The 17793-nt window shown below is 56.0% G+C and overlaps 1 protein-coding gene and 1 pseudogene across 1 annotated transcript; both read right to left on the bottom strand.

The window, feature by feature from the left end:
• LOC110581986 overlaps positions 1–4037 on the bottom strand; it is a 6014-nt pseudogene extending 1977 nt beyond the window's left edge.
• Positions 4038–8953: 4916 nt separating this feature from the next.
• On the bottom strand, positions 8954–14763 carry FRS3 (fibroblast growth factor receptor substrate 3). Its single transcript, XM_021692057.2, has 5 exons — positions 14698–14763; positions 13683–13869; positions 11232–11393; positions 10242–10399; positions 8954–9964 (listed from the first exon to the last, which is right to left on the bottom strand). Exons 1-5 carry the CDS (start codon positions 14761–14763, stop codon positions 9050–9052), a joined length of 1488 nt encoding a protein of 495 aa, XP_021547732.2. The 3' UTR covers positions 8954–9049.
• Between the last annotated feature and the right edge of the window lie 3030 nt (positions 14764–17793).

Genomic DNA, 17793 nt, shown 5'->3' with positions numbered 1-17793 from the left:
GGGGGGGGCTGTGTCCCCCCTCAGACTGGGGCTCCCCGAGGGCAGGGCTGTGTCTGCCCTCAGACTGGGGCTCCTCGAGGGCAGGGCTGTGTGTCCCCCCTCAGAGGGGGCTCCCCGAGGAAAGGAGTTGTGTCCTGATCCTCTGACTGGGGCATGTGACGGGGGTGGCAATGTGGGCTGGGTCCGGGTCTGTATAGGATTGTTGGGGGCAGAGGAATGGGAGAGACCTCAGGGAAAGACTGCAAATTAGCAGCGTGAGCCCCTCAGATTAAGCAGGCTGGGTGGGCTTAGGAGCCTAGTGAGTGACCGTGCTGGTACAAGGCGGCTCTTGAGGTCCCAGGTTCCTTGTGTGGGACACCTGGGGGGAGCAAGGGACTTACTTCAGGTTAAAGATAACTTCAGAGCCTCCCACTGTGGCTTCAGCTTCCCTCTTCCCTACACATCGGAAGTCCAATCTTAGAAGCTCTCCTGATCCCGGCTCGCTTTGTGTGCAGACCCCCCCCCCTCCCCCGCCCATCATGCAAAAGGTTTTTCAAACCACTGTCCAGGGGCACCGGACTGGCTCAGTCAGTGGAGCACGCGTCTCTCCATCTCGCGGTCGTGAGGTCAAGCCCCATGTGGGGCGAAGAGATGACTTTAAAAGCAAATGCTGGGCGCCCGGTGGCTCAGCTGGTTAAGCGTCTGCCTTCGGCTCAGGTCATGATCCCGGGGTCCTGGGATCGAGCCCCACATCGGGCTCCCTGCTCCGTGGGAAGCCTGCTTCTCCCTCTCCCTCGGCTCCTCCCCCACCCCTCGTGCTCAAGCTCTCTCAAATAAATAAATAACATCTTTACAAACAAACAAAACCACCAAATGCCGTCCATCCCGTTCATGAGTGGGTTGTGAGGTCAGTCTGGCAGACCCCGATGGGGATTCTGTTTTGGATGCTGCTGACCTGCACAGACGAGATCAGAGCGCACGCAGGTCCCGTCACAGGGCTCTGCAGGGCTTCCCGTGTGTGTGCGCGCGCGCGTGCGCGCATGCGTGCGCGGGTGTCCTGGCTCGCCGTGCAAACTGCGGAGAGGACCCCACACTCACGCTGTCCGGATGCGCACGCACGACCATCCGTGCACGGGGAGCCCTGCGCTTGCCCCAAGGTGCTCACCTCCAGCCTCGGGCTGCGCACGAGCTCCTGCTCCCCCACAGAGGCTGCGGCGTTTCCACGTGCTCCACGCGCCCACACACACCTTCCTCTGAACAGGGCAGGAAGGAGGAGCTCCCCGTAATCCTCCTGCCTGCCCTCCCTGCTGTCCCTCCTGCTCCCTTCCTTTCCCCCTCCTTCCCCTCTTCCTCCAAACCATCCAGCCCTCTCCTCTTCCGCCCCTCCCTCCCTGCCCTTCCCCCTGCCCATCGGGGCTGCCCGCCTCAGCCCTTGCTGAACGAGAGCCTGCGACCTCCTCTCAGCCCAGCTGAGACCCAGGAAATCTCCTATATGTGACTCTATTTCCCAAAGGCAGAAATGCGGACCAGAGGTCTGACTTTACCACAGACATTTGACATCAGGCCAGTCCTAACTGCCCTGTTCATGTGCTCACCCTGTGGGTGTGCACAGCCTCAGTTTCTCCCTCAGAGAGAGTGGCCCACTTTGGCCATGGGGCTGGGAACTTCTAGAGTCTCCCTCTGGCTCTTAACCGGCCTCTCCTTTAAGCCCCCAGGCCTGTCCAGAGGGGCTAGGAAGGTGTTCCTGTGCCCCCAGGTCCTCCTGAGACCCTGCTGGGAGCGGGCAGTGGGGAGGGCTGAGCAGGTTTAAATGGGCTGCAGGGAGGAGTTGTGCTGGACTTAGCCACACACAGGTCTCCTTGGGTGAGTGAGTGGAGAGTGCCTGGGTGTGGCGATTGGGTGGCAGGGAGGGGAGTCCCAGGCCTGGGCATATCAAAGGCCAGAGAATCTAATCACCAGGGCCTGGATAAAGAGTAGGAACTGGGACCCGTCCAAAAGTACCAAACCAAACATTGATAATGGATCCAGGAAGCTCCATGTCTGGAGCTATGGTTGTAGTCCTAGCCCAGATCCTGGCCAATCTAGTTTAGGTTCTGGAGAAGTCGGCCTGTGAGTGGCAGTGCACAGCCTACTAGGGCTTTTCCCTCTACTCAGGGTTCCTTGTGGGGAACATATGGGCAAGGTAGGGTCCGGAACCCAGGACAGGGAACTGGGGATGGGTAGCCTCAGTAGGGACCTCCCTCAGCAGGTATGGGCACCTCTCCCCAACAGCTTGACACCTGGAGGGCTTGGCTGCCCATGCCCACTACACAGGGAAACTAAGACCTGGAACAGGAAGGAGAACCCAAAGCCCCAGGAGAGGAAGGATCCAGAGGCCTTGGACACTTCCCAAAGCTACCCTTATTGCTTTCTTGGCTGAACATTACCTTTTCCAGATTCTGAGGGAGTCTGGAAGGGGTCTGGTTGACCTTCCCCTAAATCCTCCTCACCCTTCATGGTCCACCTCTTTAACGAGCTTTCCCCCATCACCTGCTATTGTTGTGACAACCATAACAGAGCTAAACTTGGGCTCTGTGCCAAGCACCCGCTTTATGTGCACTTTCTTATTTAACACACAACTTATGAGGTTAGTGTTATTAGTTTCCCTTAATAGATGAGGAAACGGGTTCAGAGAGGGTGAGTGATCTGCCTGAGGTCACACAGCTTTCGAATGGCAGAGGCGCACGTCCCGTGCTCCTGTTTGTGTGAGCCTCACTTCCTCAACTGCAAGCTTTGGAGAGTTGAGGCTTTGTCGGGACTCAGCCCATACAATCCGGATTCCGAACCCTGGACCCACTGTGTCCAAAGTTTTCTTGGGAAATCAAGACCACTAGACCTGTACAATTGTGCATCGTGCCCCCACCCCAACCCTGATATATCAATATGCTGATCTATTCCTCAGGCCCCTTAGTCCCAGGGGGAATGAAGCTCAATAGGAAAGAGGCCAGAACCAACCCACTGGGCCAGAGAGGCAAAGAGCCTCAAAAACACCTGGAACCTCTTCCCCACCCCCACCCAGCCCTATGCCTGATGCCCTCCACTCTTCCCATCCAGGCTCCTGTTTCCTTCTAAACCCTCCCCAGACTTGCCTGCCAGACTCTCCCCAGCCCAGGCAGCACCCAGGCAAAAATTAGAGTTGCACCACATTTCTTTCCTTTCTTTTTTTTTTTTTTTTAAGCTTTTATTTATTTATTTGAGAGAGAGAATGAGAGAGAGAGAGCATGAGAGGGGGGGAGGGTCAGAGGGAGAAGCAGACTCCCCGCTGAGCAGGGAGCCTGATTCGGCACTTGATACTGGGACTCCAGGATCATGACCTGAGCCGAAGGCAGACGCCCAACCAACTGAGCCACCCAGGCGCCTCCCTTCTTTTCCCCAGAGAGTCAGAGTCTCCAGGTTCCTTTCTCCTTGCCCCCACACCTTGTCCCAGCCGCACTCCTGGGGCCTTCTCACCCAGACAGGAATTGAGCCAGGTAAAGGGGGGCAGGTGGAGGAAGGCAACAGAATGACACGCCCAAGGGACCATGCCTCCCTAGCTAAAGGGACAGGCCACAGGGAGAGGGATGGCTGAGGAAACACTCCCATCACTCAGCAGGCCCCCGGTGGGGCTAAGGGGCCCCTCCCCCCACAAACACTGCTCATTAACTCAGTCATTATATTAATAATCCCTTAAGAATGAGCATAATGACAACCTCCACCGGCAGCACGAGCCATACTCTCACACGCCTGACCTCCCCAGCCACTCTCCATAGGCCTCCTCAGGGCCATGGGTCAGCAATGTCCGTCCCTGGAGGAACCGGGCCCAGAGAGGCCAAGAGAGGGGATTCACCTGGTGAGCAAGGCAAGTGGCAGGGAGGCTTCCTGTCAATCATAGCAGGCGGAATACAGCTTCGAGAAGAGCTAGGCTGAAGGCCCCAGTGATGCAGCCTCATGCTCCATGGTCCATGGAGAACCCCCTCCCGGACCCTTCTTTCTGATGCTCCCAGCCCCCATCTATGCTCTCCCGTCACCTCCATGTCCATGGCAAGAGCTGGTGCCTCTAAATTCCAGGACAGACCCAACGACCAAGAAGCAATGTCACCTGGATGAACGGACAGTTCGGACTTTGAAGTAACAAGCCAAGGACTCTAGTATCAGATGGGGGCTGGGGGTGAGCTCGTCCCTATGGAAAGAGCTGGTGGTTTCAGGCCAGCTCTAAGGTCCCAAGAGCCAGAAGTTGCCAGTGAAGGGAGCGCTAACTTGGGCCACATTAGGAGAAGTATAATGTCTAGAACAAGGAAGACGTTGGGCTGAGGGAAGGGGAGGGTCAAGCCTGGGTAATGCACTCCATTCTGGGTCAAACTAGAGCACAGAGGGGTGGACAGAGGAGTGGATACCTTTCTGGTTATGCCAGAAAGAACCATGTTCTGGTGAAAGTATCTGCCATTTACTGAGCACTTACTATGCACCAGCTGCCATGGTTCGTGCTGGGCAGACATTCTCTTATTTTGATCCTCACAACGATTTCATGAGAGAGGGACTGTTATTATTCCTCTGTCACTGGTAAGGAAACTGAAGCACAAAGGAGTGTAGTTGTGAGTAAGTGGTGATGCCAAGTTTCAAAGTTCAGCACCCTTGGCAGAGGGACCAGATGGCCATGTGTGGATCTGTGAGCAGAATTAGGCCCTAATGAGAGGCATTTAGGGACATCATAACACTGACAGGAGGGAGGACTTTTGAGATAGCTATCTCCCCCTCCCGGGAAGCATGTGAACAAAAACCTGATAGATATCTCTAAGAATCCTGTCAAAAGGATCCCTGGACGGCTCTTAGCTCAGCTGAACCACGAGATTCTATCCTGGAGTCTGATTCTGCAGATACAGAGCCCCTGGGGCTCCACACAGGCCCTCCGCCCCAGCTGCAGCTCTCCCTTCCCTTCAGCCTCCTTTCTGGAGTCCGGGGGTCCCTCGTTATAAAAACCCCTTCCCCTGTGAGTATGACTCCCCTTTAAGGTATTGCTCAGAGAGCATCCCAGAGCTCAGAGAAGCCCTGACCCAGTCTAAGCCAGCCTCCTGTGAGGCCCAGACACAGGTCAGGGGAGGGCGGCGGGGCCAGGCAGGGTTGGACCGATTCCTGCACAGCCATTGACAGAACAGGAGCCATTCCTAGGCCTTGCAGGAGGAAAGGGGGCAGACCTGAGTGCTCATCAATGGACGAGTGGATCAGGAAAATGGGGCATATACAATGGAACATTATGCAGCCATAAAAAGGATGCAGTCCTGCCATTTGAGACACCATGGGTAGACCCAGAGGGTATCATGCGAAGTGAAATAAGTCAGACTGAGAAAGACAAATGCCATATGATTTCACTCATACGTGGAATCTAAAAAAAGTGACTAGGGGCACCTGGGTGGCTCAGTTGTTAAACGTCTGCCTTCGGCTCCAGTCTTGTTCCCGGGGTCCTGGAATCGAGCCCCGCATCGGGCTCCCTGCTCAGTGGGAATCCTGCTTATGTTCCCTCTCTCGCTGTCAAATAAATAAATAAAGTCTTTTTAAAAAAAATAAAAATAAAAAAGTGAACAAACAAAAAGCAGAATCAGACCTATAAATACAGAGAACACATGGATGGTTGCCAGAGGGGAGCAGTAGGGGGTTGGACAAAATGGGGGAAGGGTTGTGGGAGGTACAGACTTCCAGTTACGGGGTGAGTAAGTCACAGGAGTACCAGGCACAGCATTGGGAGACAGTCAATGATCCTGTAAGAGCAACTGACAGGACAGACGGAAGCTACACTCACGAGCATAGCATCATGTATACACTTGTCAAGTCACTAAGTTGTACACCGGAAACGAATGTAACTTGTGTGTCAACTATACTCAAATTAAAAAAAAAAAAAATGTAAACAGCAAAGTCAAGGGGGAAGGGTGGGGGGCAGGCTCTAGGGGGAGCACGTTCACCTGTCCACCAGGCAAGGCCCCGGCTGGGAATTCGGCTGGGAATTGACGAGGATTCCTGAGGTGAAGCACTGGAAATGTGGCCTCTGCAGACACTCCTACAGGCCCAGTCTTCCAGGCCAGAGCACCCGACACGCTCTTCCTGCAGCCCACGGGAGGGAACGAAGCCCCTTCAGGCCAGGTGGGGGCATGGAAAGCCACACACCTGGCATGCAGCCCCTGCTCAAGCCACTCATTACCTTCATGGCCTGAAGCAAGTCACTTTACCTCTCGGCCTGTTTCCTCCTCTGCCCAGCCGTGATGTGATAACAATGCAGGCCGGTGAGCCTGAGAGAGATAAACGGTCTACAGGGCCCTCTGGAAAGCCAACTGTGTTTATACCATTGTAGAGTGCTGTTATTACCCAGGGGTGGGCTTGGGGAGGGCCCCTCCTGGTCTGACCTGAAATGTCACTCCTGGACAGGATGCTGGCTCTGGTCCTTTCCTGAGGGCAGCCCAGGGGGTGGGCAGGGCCTGTTTCTAAAGCAGGGAACTGAGCACTCAGCAAACATTCACTGATGTTGGTGATGATCTGTAAAATGATTCCATCAGGACGCCACACCCTGACCTCAGCAGGGCAGGCTCCCCGACGGGAGCAGTGGTCGCCCTCCTGGGCATCCCTCCCAGCCTCCACTTCCCGCCTGGAAAGCTGTCCACTCACACCCCGCCTGCCCCGCCAGAGGAAAATTCCTGTAGTTGATCTTGTGGGTCAGAGGCGATGACCCTGGGGGAGGGGAGCAGGAAGGCTGGCAGCCACACTGGGCTGGGAGCCAATTCCTGGGCTAAGTCTTCTGGACCCCCAGGCTCCGCAAACACGCGCATGGAAGCCACCAGGACTTGGCTACCCCAGAGGAGGAGGCTAGCTGCTCCTCGCCCTGGTCAGCAGGGGCGCAGCAGGAGGCCTGGGGTCTCAGGGACTGGAGAGCGGTGACTTCCAGTGGTTTCTCCCTCTGGAACAGCTGGGTTGTTCACACAGCCTGCCCGCTGTCTCCTTCCCAACGTGGTGTGTTCATCATCTCATTGGCTACTTCTCACAACCAGCTCCGTGTTTTCTAGGTGCAAAAGCTGAGGCCCGCTGGGGGTGACCAGTTGCTCAAGAGAGCAGAGATCATAGCCGAGTCAGAACCACAACCTGGTCTCTTGACGCAAGCATGGCTCCCCCACAGCAGCGACCGTCAGGAGGAGCCCGAGCAGACCGGTGAGTCACCGGCACGGCCATACCTGCCCCCACCCCCCATCTTGGCCCTCCTGTTTGGAGAAACCAGCACTCCTGGCCAGGGGCCCCCAAAGGAGGAGTAGGACTAGTGCGGGGAGGATACGCAGAGAGCAGAACGGAGCTGCCTGGGTGGGCTGAGGAGAGACATCATCCGCTACCACAGGGTGGACACAGTGCATGCGATGAACCCAGCCTGGAGCAGCCCTCCCTCCCGTCCAGAGGTCAGAAGGAGGTAGAGCGAAGGGTCCGGTGCCAGCTCTGGGAAAGTAGCAGCAGCTCCACCCCAGGACCCTGCTAAGCCCCATCCTGCTGGCTCTCTTCGCCCATTTCCCTGACAAGACAGTGACATTCAGGGGTGGGGAAGTCTGGAAGCTGGTCAGTTCAATCCGCACCCAGGGTAGAGGGCAGTCCCGGAAGTGAAGCCCGGGCAGTGTTGTCCTGGACAGCAGGTGGGGAGGGAATCGGGTAGGCCCGACCCTGGCCGGTTTCCTTAGTAAGGAGGACAGGTCGGCTTTCTCCTCGGGGCAGGGAGCTGGGGCACAAACAGTGACCACAGACAAGAAGGCTTGTCCCTAAGTCTTGGACAAACTGCTCCCACTCCTCCCCTGGACCCTGAGTGGCTTATCGCAGATGCTGGATTTCCTTTAATCATTCAGGGGGCTGAGATAGAAATGGAGTCTTGGAGGCAGGGAGGCCGGCGAGAGGAGGGGGAGGCAGCCTCAAGACAAGGAAAGGGAGCTCCTGCAACACTGCACCAGGTGGGGCCTTGTGCAGCCCTGTGCAGGCCCTAGGCTTCCAGGCAGGTGTTCAGACGTGGTGACTCTGCTAGGGCCCGCCCCTGTGGTAGGGTAGAGGCGCCCCAAAGCGCCCATTCCTGGGGAGCAGTTCTCTGGGAAAATAACTAGGCAAGCCCAATGAGTTGATTATGTATTACTCTCTGTTTTTGCCTTTTGCTATTCCTGGGCTTTTAGCAAAGTCCTGTATAAAGTTCTAGCCTTGATCTAGCCGTGCTGGGGGTGCCAAAGGAGGATCCAGGGTCCACCTCTGGGCCAAGGTGTTAAAGGAGATCAGTACCCCCAAGGACCTGCCTGGTGGCAGAAGGGAAATCAGCAGGGGGCCCTAGAGAAGGTAAGTCTGATGTAGGCCCTCCCCTGCCAACTCAGGAGGGTCAGGCTGTTCCCATTAGGGCAGTTTTCCCTTCCAGATCCCCTTTCGGCATCCAGGACTCCAGCTGTCCTGTGGCTTTCCTTTGACAGCACATCCATCCCTGGCAACTTTAAGTTCTGGGTCAGGGCTTCCCGGAGCAGAGAAACAAATGGTCACAGACTTGTCACGATGACCACAACCACCCCCAGATTTCCCAGAATGAAGCCCCTCCCTCTAGTAGGCCTCCCCTACTCCCACCCAGAACCATGCTGGAAATGACTCCCTAAGAACAGGACATCACCCACCAAGCCAGAATTTAAAAATAATTATATTAATAATAAATATGTTAAATTACATTTAAAACAATAAATAGAAAAATAAACTGATAAATAAAATCAACAGGTACAAAATGTTTCAAAATTTCAACCAAAGAGAACACACAGACAGACGACAGACAAGACAGATGGACGTAATGCATCCGAGGAACCCTTCACAGTTTCCGTCATGACTCCCTCCTCGCCTGGTCACCCTTCTTCTCTCCCCTGCCTGGGAGACCAGGAGACTCAGTGGCTGCTATCTCTGGGGACGCCAGCCGGCGCTGGGAAGCGTCTAGTTCCACCTCGGCGCCCTTCTGCAAAGCAACCTGGAACCCGGGGCGTGGGTTCAGGGGACGGAGCGCGAGGCGGGGCGCGAGGGGTCCCTACAGAGGCAAGTCCGCGCTGTTGTGCCGCGTTTTCCTGGCAGTACCATCGTCGTGGGGCAGCGCCCTCTGCAGGTTGGACATGGCCACGGTCTTTTTGAGGTCAATCACGGCGTAGGAGTCTGAGCGGCGGGGAAGGTGGGCGGCGGGCGCGGGGGCTCGGGGGAGCGAGGGGTTCTGGGGCCCCTTGGGGCGGTCTCCACCCCAGCCCTTCAGCTCCACCTGGATGTAGTTGAGCTGCCTGGGGGGCTCGGGCCCCGGCCGGCGGAAATCAAAGTTGAAGACCCTCGGGGAGCCTCGGCGGCGGGTCAGCGGCACAGGGAAGCTGCCGTGGCTACGGAGGGCAGCCCGAGTGCTGGTGGGCTTCTGCAGTGGGGTCTCGTCCTCCTCGCCATCAGGGAAGCCATTGGAGGAGGGAGTGAGGCCGTCCCTCGAGTCTCCGTCATCCCCAGCCTCCTCCCCCAGCTGCTGGGCGTGGCTCTCCCACACAGGGGGCAGGGAGGGCAGGTTCTCATAGTGCAGCAGGGCGGCCCGGCGGTGGGCAAGGCCGTTCCAGCCCGGCTCCTCCGTGCTCAGTCTCCAGCCGGCCCCTGGCCGCAGCCCCGCGCTGACGTTCTCGTAGGTGCACTTGGGCTGGGCCAGGCACTCGGAAGCGCCCTCGTTGTTGTTGTTGTGGGCGGGGGTGTCATGCAGGCTGGGGCAGAGGCCCTGGCACTTCATCATGTGCCGCCGAGCAGGGGTGGGGCCCAGCACGAACTTCACCTGGCCCGGCTGCAGGAACACTTGGGGGTCCCCCGCGTCAGGGCCCCCGGGCTGTGGGGGGAAGGGCGCCTGGCCCTCGGGCAGGGGCTGCAGGCAATGCCGGCTCCTGCGGTGGTCATCCTCACTGGCTGGCGTGTTGACATAGGTATGGGACTGGGGGAAGGGGTCCGAGTGAAGCAGGAGGGCGCAAGGGCAGCGAAGAAGGAGAGAGCAGAAGGGACAGCATAAGAGAAGCACAGGGGAGAAGAGCCAGAGTTTCCCTCTCTTCCTGGTCCTCCAAACTTCCCGGGGAAGCTGCAACCCTTTTCTGGACAGTAAGGGACCCTATCCATTCTCTTCCCTTCCCATGATCCTTAGGAGGGGCCATGTTTCCCGACTCCCCCCTCCCCACCCAGACCAATGGGGAGGAGCAGGGCAGCTGCTTGCTCACCTGCTCATCAGGGGCAATGAGGGCATGAGTGGACTCTTCCCCAAGCGAGGGGTGTCGCAGGCTGCTTGTCGAGGGGCGCCGGGGAGCTGAGAATCTCGGGCCCTCTCCCGGGCAGCCAAGGAAGCCATTGGAGAAGCTGGAGACAGTGTAACCTAGAGCTGGGCACACAGGAGACAAGCCCACGTCAGGGAGGGGGGGTCCTTACACCACCTGACAACCACCTGCGACTGCGCATGTGGCATTCCGGGAGTCCTCTGGGGGAGGGGAGACACTCCAAGGGCCCCCCAGGTGGTTAGCCCCGCTGACCCGGCAGCCCTCATTCTCTTTCACTTCTCTGTTCTTCAAACCCTGCCCCTTCCCTCAAAGCGCAGCGTGAGCCCCACTTCCCCCAGTCCAGCCTTAGCTAAAACACTTAAGGCCACCTTGTCGTCACTGAACTGTCCCTTCACCTCATTCTAGCTCTGCCAGTGAGCTCCAGGGAAGCTCCCAGACATCAGGGACTGCATTTCTCTATCTTCTGCCCCACCACGGGCCAGCCCATGGAGAGCAGAACACCGAGCAGGAGCTCAGTGTGGACTCAGGGAATAAACAAGCAGAAGGTATGGGAGCCTCTCCAGAAAAACAGTCACGGGCAAAGATGCCTGCACCCAGTCAGGAAAGGTAGACGGGTATGACCCAGTAAACAGAAGGAAGGAAGCAAAATAGCTCCAGACTGCAGTTTCCATGGAAACTCAATGTCTTCCTGTCTGCTCCCGGACCATCAGTCATTACAAGGCCCAGGACTCCCCAGCCTCAGCCTGAGTCACCTGATTGGCCCAGACCAGGACTTATTCATCCCCAAGAGTCATCAGATGGCGGGTGACTGTCCTGGAAGGCTGGGTCGCCCAGCTGTCCCACCTGCCTGCCTGACTTGTGCCTCCAGGCCTGGCACTTCCTGGGCCTGTGCCCGTGTGTACAGGCGTGGAGGCTGAGGAGGGGGGGTCTCCTCACCAGTGGGAGGCTGTGGCGCCCGAGGGAGGCCGAGCTCAGGCAGGTGGCTGTGGCGGGTGATGACGGCCGGCTCCTCCATCACACTGATGCTGTTACACTGCATCAGGTCCTGAAGCAGGTTGAAAATTTCCTCGGCCCGGGAGCACTTGAAGGCGAATATCCCTGAAGGAGGAGAGGAAGAACTGAGGCTCCTCTGACCATGTACCAACAGGCAAGCACCGGAGAGGCTGAATAGACGCATGATGTCCCAGGCCTGCAGGGGGCAGGAGGGCCCCTCCTCATCCAGAGCATACCCTAAGATCCAAGAGCTCTGGGAGGAGCTGGGCCCAAGGCCCCCTGTTGTCCCCCCCACTAACCATGACCATTGGCTAGAGATCTCATACCTCACCTGCATTCCTCCACGGCTCGATCATGTTCACAGGTGAGGGGAGGAGAAGTCAACATCAAAGCAGAAAAGGAGAGCAGCTGCCCCTTATCCACAGTTTTGCTTTCTGCGGGTTCGGGGACCCCCAGTCAACCGGGGTCCGGAAGCAGACGTACTGTCAGAACGCCAGCAGGACCCTACCGCTACCTTGCACTGCCAACTCACTCCCCTCGCTTCCTGCATCACGTGGGCATGTTATCTTCCCACATCTTCACAAGAAGGGTGAGCGTAGTACCGTATTTTGAGAGACAGACCACGTTCATGTAACTTTCATTACAGTACATTGCTCTAATTGTTTTACCTTATTATTATTGTTGTTAACCTCTCACCGTGTATAGGAAAATACATAGTATGTACAGGTTCGGTACCATCTGTGGTTTCAGGCACCCCCTGGGGGTCTCCCCTGCAGATAAGGTGAGGGCGCCACTGTGTCAGATGAGTGACTATTCCACTTCACACACAGCCCCCATCTCCCTCCGCCTACCACCCTTTGCTGCCCGGAGAAAATCGAGCCCAACTCTCGGCTTGATGCCCAACCATGTCCAAGCTCTTTGAAGGCAGGAGAGTCTGTCCTGTTCACTGCTTGTTCACTGGGCACTTAGCCCAGTGCCCGGCCAGAGACAGAACGTCTACTCTGGATAGGCCCCTGATACAGAAAGGAAGAAAGAATGGGCAGACTCGCTAGGGCACACAGGGCCAGGCCACCAGGCGGCTCTTCATGCAGCTGCCCTTAGAGCCCCTCAGACTGCAACGCAGCAGTTCCCAGTCCCAGGGACGGCAGCACTGGGCTGAGTACCTGCGATTCAAGGGCTCCAGAGATGCCCCTGGGGTGTCGGGGCAGCCTGAGATTCTGCGCACCCCATCCTGGCAACAGTAGGGCCTGGCACTTCGGGGAGGCTACGTGGGGTGCGTGTGTGCATATACCCACAACAAAGATCAATAAAACCAGCCTGGGATATGGGACAACTGAGGTTTGCAGGAATGCGACAGCAAGGAGAGAAGGGAGGAGAAGGAAAACGACTTTTCTGGCAAGGTATATTAGGGGCTAGGAAAGGATGGGAAAGCCTGGAGTTTTAGGAGAAGCCGGTGTCGGGGGCCCAGGGCCGCCCCCCTGGAATCCCAAGTGTGGGCGAAACACCACGATGAGAAGCCCCTTCCTGTCCTCTTTCTGCTCAGCCAGTGTAAGCTCCTCTGCCTCAGGAGCCCAAAGGGGAAGACACGTGGAGGGGAAGGCTCCCAGGCAACAGCACGTAAGAGACTCACTGCTGTGACGGTGGCCTCACCAGAGAAGCCTGTTCACGCCTCCCCCGCAGTCACAGCCCTGACTGCATCTAACGCAAGCCCGGGCTGGGTTCCTTCTGCAGAGCTCAGGTCTGGGCTCTAGGAGATAAGCCCAGACCATGCTCCTCCTTCGAGGAGCCTTGACTTCCCAAAACGACCACTACTCTCTGACCCCTGGCTGCGGGGACGAAGGGGAGGAAGGAAGAACACCTCACATTCCAGGTGACAGGAGACAAAGATTAACCTCTCGGGGCTTAGTCTGTACATCAGAGACCCAAAGAGTCCGGCCTCCCCAAGCCTATCATTCCCAAGCCAGGTAAGCAAAGCTTCCAGCCTGACCCGTCGTCATTATTCACAGGCTCCAGGGTACATGACCTGGGGGCTCAGAAGAAAGTCTGTTCCTACCGAGGGGACAAAGAGTACCCTCGAAACTGGAATAACCAAGGAAGGAGGAATCGCTTGCCTTCACAGACGGATTCTGGCCTGGGAGCACTGGCTCTTTCCCACGGCCCGTGCAACGAATGCCCCCACGAGAGGACCCAGGCCGCAGCCGCAGTGCCTGAGGAGAGCGAGCACTGGCCTGGGAGTCCACTTAGTCCGCGCTCTTGGCCATCACGCTTCCCTTCTCCGGGCAGCACCTGCCACGTCAACAGGCTCGCCCACGGTCCCGAGCTCTGGCTTCCTGCCCCGGTACCCGCACAGGCGCACAAGCCCCCGGCCCAGCGCGCGCCAGGAGCTGTACTCACCCTGGCCCGTCTGACACCGGCGGCCGCTCTCAAAGGAGAAGAGGTTCGAGTCGTAGCCATAGCGCCGCAGGCAGAGATAGGGCCAGCGGACAGCCTCGCGCCGACGCAGGTGCAGCACCAGCTCGCTCTGCGTCAGCTCCATGACCCCGGAGCCCAGCTCCACCCCCTCGTCATCCACATTCGTCACCTGGCGGGCAGGGACCAGGAGGGTCAGCGGGGGAGTCCAACAAGGGGTCCCTGAGCCACGTGGCAGCGGAGCCCAAGCGGATGAAGCAGCGCCACTGACCCACCGCCCTTCCCTAGGCCTCAGCCTTGTTACTCGGGCAGTGAGGGAGGGGTGGTCGGTTGACCTCCAAGGTCAGACGGTTTGATGACCAAGGTTACAGGACCTCAACGGTCCACGGCTGTGCCCAAGGACCGGATGCTAATGGAGGGCGGGTTCGGTTGCAAGCTCAAAATCTTAAGGCCCCCGGCGACAGAACACAGACCTCCTCCACCACCTCCCCAACTCGAGGACCTTGCCAAGGGCTCCCTCTTCTGGCGAGCAGGAGAAGCTGTGCCTCAACAAGCTGCGGGTGAGGAGGGGACGCCTCTACAGGGAGGTGAGTGGTGGCAGGGGCCAGGGGGTGCCCAGCTCCACCGCGCCTGGCCTTAGCTTCCCAAAGCCAACAGCAAACGCTAATATAGGCCTTACTGTGTGTTACGCATACTTTAGATATATTAACTCACACACATAGACTTTTGTTGGGTTTCTCCAAAAAAAATTATATGTAAAGCTACAAAGGGATACTGGGAGTGAATGTTCCAAAAGCACGATTTTTGCATCCCAGTATGTCTTCATTCTTGGTAAGAGAGCCACACAATGCACAGTGGCCTGGGCCCCTGAGGAGTCTTAAGGAGCCACCACTTCAGCCTGTCACTTCACCTTCTCTAGGGAGGCAAAGGCAACTGGACAGGTTGGCCTGAGCCCGGGAGGCCATGCTGGGAGCTCGGGAGAGGAGGGAGCCGTGGGTACCTTGAACTTGGTGGGGTGGTTGTCCGGGACGCTGTCTCTGTTCAGGCAGCTGCAGCAGCTCCCCATGGTGTCAGAGCAGCGAGTCCGCCCTAGGGCAAAACGTAAGGGATAAGGTCATCAAGGTCAGCTCCGAAGAGCCCCACTCTGGGGACTCTGGCAGAACCACCTTGTTGTGATCACCTACTCTTGGACATAGTAGGACGCTGTCCCTCCTCTAATTCACATTCTCAATCCAGGGCCAGACATGCACTGAATAAACATTCAAGTCAGGATGTGTTAAAGATTAATGCTGACAGAGGGATGGAAGAGAGCTTCTCAGAGGTAACATCTGATCTGGACCTTGAGAAGGGAGGATTTTGACTGATGTAATGAAAGCGAAGGGAAGCCTGGGCAGCAGGAAAAGCATGGATAAAGCAGGGAGGGGCGCCTGGGTGGCTCAGTCGGTTAGATGTCCAACTCTTGATTTCGGCTCAGGTCATGATCTTGGGGTTGTAGGATCAAGCCCCGCGTCGGCCTCCATGCTCAGTGTGAGTCTGTTTCTCCCTCTCCCTCTGCTCCTCCCCCCACTCGTGCTCTCTCTCCCTTCCTCTCTCTCAAATAAATAAATAAATAAAAAGGCAGGGGACCAGAAGAAGTGATTAACTTCAGAGGGTGCCAGTCCTGGTCCTTCATCCAGATTCAGCACAGAAACTGTAACTTGGGGGTCCCCCACACTTTGGCCTGGACCTTCCTTTTTTTTCCCCCCTTCTTTTCCACCTCACCCTTCCCACATCACCCAAATTCTCTTTTCTTCTCTCACCACCATCCCATCATCTACTTCAAATTTATCTTTCTGATGTTCTCTTCCATGAGGCACCACATCATGCTCAAAAGATACAGTAAGAAGACTGAACTTGTAACAGATCACATTTTTTTAAAACCTTGACTAGGTATTTCTTCCTTAAAAAAATAAATGCTCGGGGCGCCTGGGTGGCTCAGATGGTTAAGCGTCTGCCTTCGGCTCAGGTCATGATCCCAGCGTCCTGGGATCGAGTCCCGCATCGGGCTCCCTGCTCCTTGGGAGCCTGCTTCTCCCTCTGCCTCTCTCTCTCTGTCTCTCATGAATAAATAAATAAAATCTTTAAAAAAAATAAAATAAAATAAAATAAATGCTCAGGTTGCTCCCTTGTCTAAGGGGGAGACCAGAGGCCTTACTATCTGGCTTTTCCCTCCAGGATTACGGCACTTGGATTTTATGTCACAACAGTTGGGCCTCTGTCTAGAATGGGAAGAAGACCACCAAGCTGGAGTGACCTAAGGGAGCAAACAAATGCACAGAACAATCCCAACCAGAAGGGGCTGCAACTTGATGCAAGAAATGAATCTGTAAGGGGCACCTGGGTGGCTCAGTGGGTTAAGCCTCTGCCTCTTGATTTCAGTTCGTGATCTCACGGTCATGAGATCGAGCCCTGCATCAGGCTCCACGCTGAGCATGGTGCCTGCTTAGGTGCCTCTTTCTCCCTCTCCCTCTGCCCCTCCTGCTTGTGCTCCCCCCCCCCTCTCTAAAATAAATAAATATATCTTTAAGAAAAAAGAATCTGTAAGATCAGATATCCTTTCAAAACTCCCACTGTATGTGTAAAGTCTTAAACAATCCTGACCTGTATCCCCCATTCCGCCCAATTTGGAAAACTCCAGAAAAGTGGCTCCTATACACAGCTCTCACCTCACCCAGGCCATCGGGGAGCTGACCATGGGAGGGGCATGGGGAAGGACCCCCACTTTATTCCCCCTGTTCTTGGTGGGGCATCATGACAAGTAGTCTGCAGAGAAGTCACCTGGATCCCTCTGGGACACACCTGGAGCTCACCTAGCACAGGAGATAGAGACCACAGGTTAGTGGAAACCTTCCATCCTCACCCCCAGTTGTTCATGAAACTCACTTGCTGTCAGTCCATCCCACCTGGATATCTGTTCCAGGTCCTAATGGGACAGAAACACAACGAAGAAAGTGAGATCAAGGGCAAAGGGGCCACAAATCCCAAGCCCCACAGGCCCTGAGAGTGAGTGACTCCCCTAGTAGCAATGATTTTGAAGTCTGAGGCAGCCTTTTCAGTTGCCTCTAGAACCCATCTGAATCCCCTTACAACCAACACCAAAACCACCACCTTACCTTTGCAGAGAACTTTAACTCTACAGAGAACTTTCTCAAAAGGACACTGTGATGTATTGGAAAGAACGCTGGCTTAAGATTCAGGAAACCAATATTCTAGTCTGTTTTGTGCCCACTATCTGGGAGACTCTGGCAAGGCAATCCCCCACCTCCCAACTCAAGGCCTTAGTTTTCAAGGGAAACATTTGTAAACGGTGAGGCTTCTCCCTTAAATAACTTCTAGAGGTAAGCACATAGGAAAAAGATCACAAAAATGGACATGTGCCTCTTCCAGGACAAGCTAAGCTCCCTCAATCTCACATTTGGAAGCTTGATAAATTTTCTGTCCCCCAAGCTCCAAAAGGCCTAAAATTCTAACATAAATGCTAATAATAAATCAAAATTTCAGAGATCTGAGCCCCAGGTGGACAAGTTGACAAGCCAGAACCTTGGAGATCCTTGAAAGCCCACCCTTCTGCTTTCCAAAGGCAGTATCTTTTCCCAGGGCCTCTTGTGCTCTGCTTCCACCTACAACTTCTCAGGTTAAAGGACCCTCCTGGCCTGGCTTATTCTCTAGAAGGAAGCAGGCTGAGGGAGGTGTGCGCAGCCTAAAGACAGGCAGCTGGGAAAATACTGAGGCTTGAGCCACCAACAGGGAGTTGGGGTGAAACCAAGAATTATAGGGTTGCAAGATGGGGGAGGGTGCCTTTAAGACATGTCTTTAAGATATCAGAATATATCATGACACTTCAGTGGGGGGGGTTACATTGGCTGGGACAGGAACAAGGGGCTCTGGTCTGGGATAGGTGTGGACTGGAGATGGGAGTGTCAGGGTAGGTTATGGGGACTCAAAATATATGAGAGCTCGGGAAATCGTGGGCAAGTTTTTTGCATTTAAGCATGGTGCAGGGAGAATTGGGCGTATGCAGGATCAGAGGAACCGCAGAGCTCTGGAAGCATTTGGG

Source organism: Neomonachus schauinslandi, chromosome 8, assembly GCF_002201575.2.
Source record: "Neomonachus schauinslandi chromosome 8, ASM220157v2, whole genome shotgun sequence".
Classification (NCBI taxonomy): domain Eukaryota; kingdom Metazoa; phylum Chordata; class Mammalia; order Carnivora; family Phocidae; genus Neomonachus; species Neomonachus schauinslandi.
This window is presented reverse-complemented; position numbering and strand designations above follow the sequence as displayed.